Raw genomic sequence first — 636 nt, 5'->3', positions numbered from 1 at the left:
ATTCTGGAAACGGATTTTCCTGAGGACTCAGGTCTCGTTTAGATGAAAAATCCCCTTGTGAAGGGGAATTGATGAGGCTTCTAACTCCGGAGAATGGAGGCCTTTGTGCAAGCATCAGTCTCTTGCGGGAATTTTTCTTTCTCAACCTTTCAGTCAATATGGCCTTGGGTGTTCTGTGGGCTACACGAGAGTGCGTTTCATGAAAGTAGTGACTTTCTTTGATTTCTTTAGGAGACTTCATATTCCTAACTCGAGCGTTTGCATGTTCTAATACATACATGGTATAAGTTAAATCTTTTGGTTTCTTTTTAATATCTAGTGGGGATTTGTGCATGTTGGAGGCAGAAGGTCCACGCCTCAAGGGATGTTTCAAGCTCACAGAGACTGGGACCTTCTGGTCCTTTGGGAAGGACTGTTCCACGTGGAAGGAGTTTCCCACTAGCTTCTTAGGCCTCTGCGCCATGTGCAGCTGTTGTGGTTCCCTTGGGTGGGGCCTCCTGAGCCTTACTTCTGTGGCCACGCTCCTCACAGGAGGCTGGGCACTCTCTTTCCTCTGCTTCCTCTGATCTCATTTTTTTCAGTTGCCTCTTCGGAATGCCCTTCACCCCTTGATGATTACGTTCCGAAGCCTTTTAC

At 47.2% G+C, this 636-nt stretch overlaps 1 protein-coding gene across 1 annotated transcript in view; it reads right to left on the bottom strand.

Annotated features, from left to right (window-relative positions):
- Position 1: 1 nt before the first annotated feature.
- Positions 2–636, bottom strand: part of LOC102483973 (leucine-rich repeat-containing protein 37A3-like) — a gene marked incomplete at its 3' end in the record, with an annotated part of 1,161 nt that continues 526 nt past the window's right edge. The window contains exon 2 of the mRNA XM_006159116.2: positions 2–567. Within this exon, the coding sequence (XP_006159178.2) occupies positions 2–567 (566 nt within the window). The remainder of the gene's footprint in view (positions 568–636) is intronic.

This window comes from Tupaia chinensis, unplaced genomic scaffold, assembly GCF_000334495.1.
Source record: "Tupaia chinensis unplaced genomic scaffold, TupChi_1.0 Scaffold000624_1, whole genome shotgun sequence".
NCBI classification, from domain to species: Eukaryota; Metazoa; Chordata; class Mammalia; order Scandentia; family Tupaiidae; genus Tupaia; species Tupaia belangeri.
Note: the sequence above shows the minus strand (reverse complement) of the source record. Positions and strands in the feature narration are given on the sequence as shown.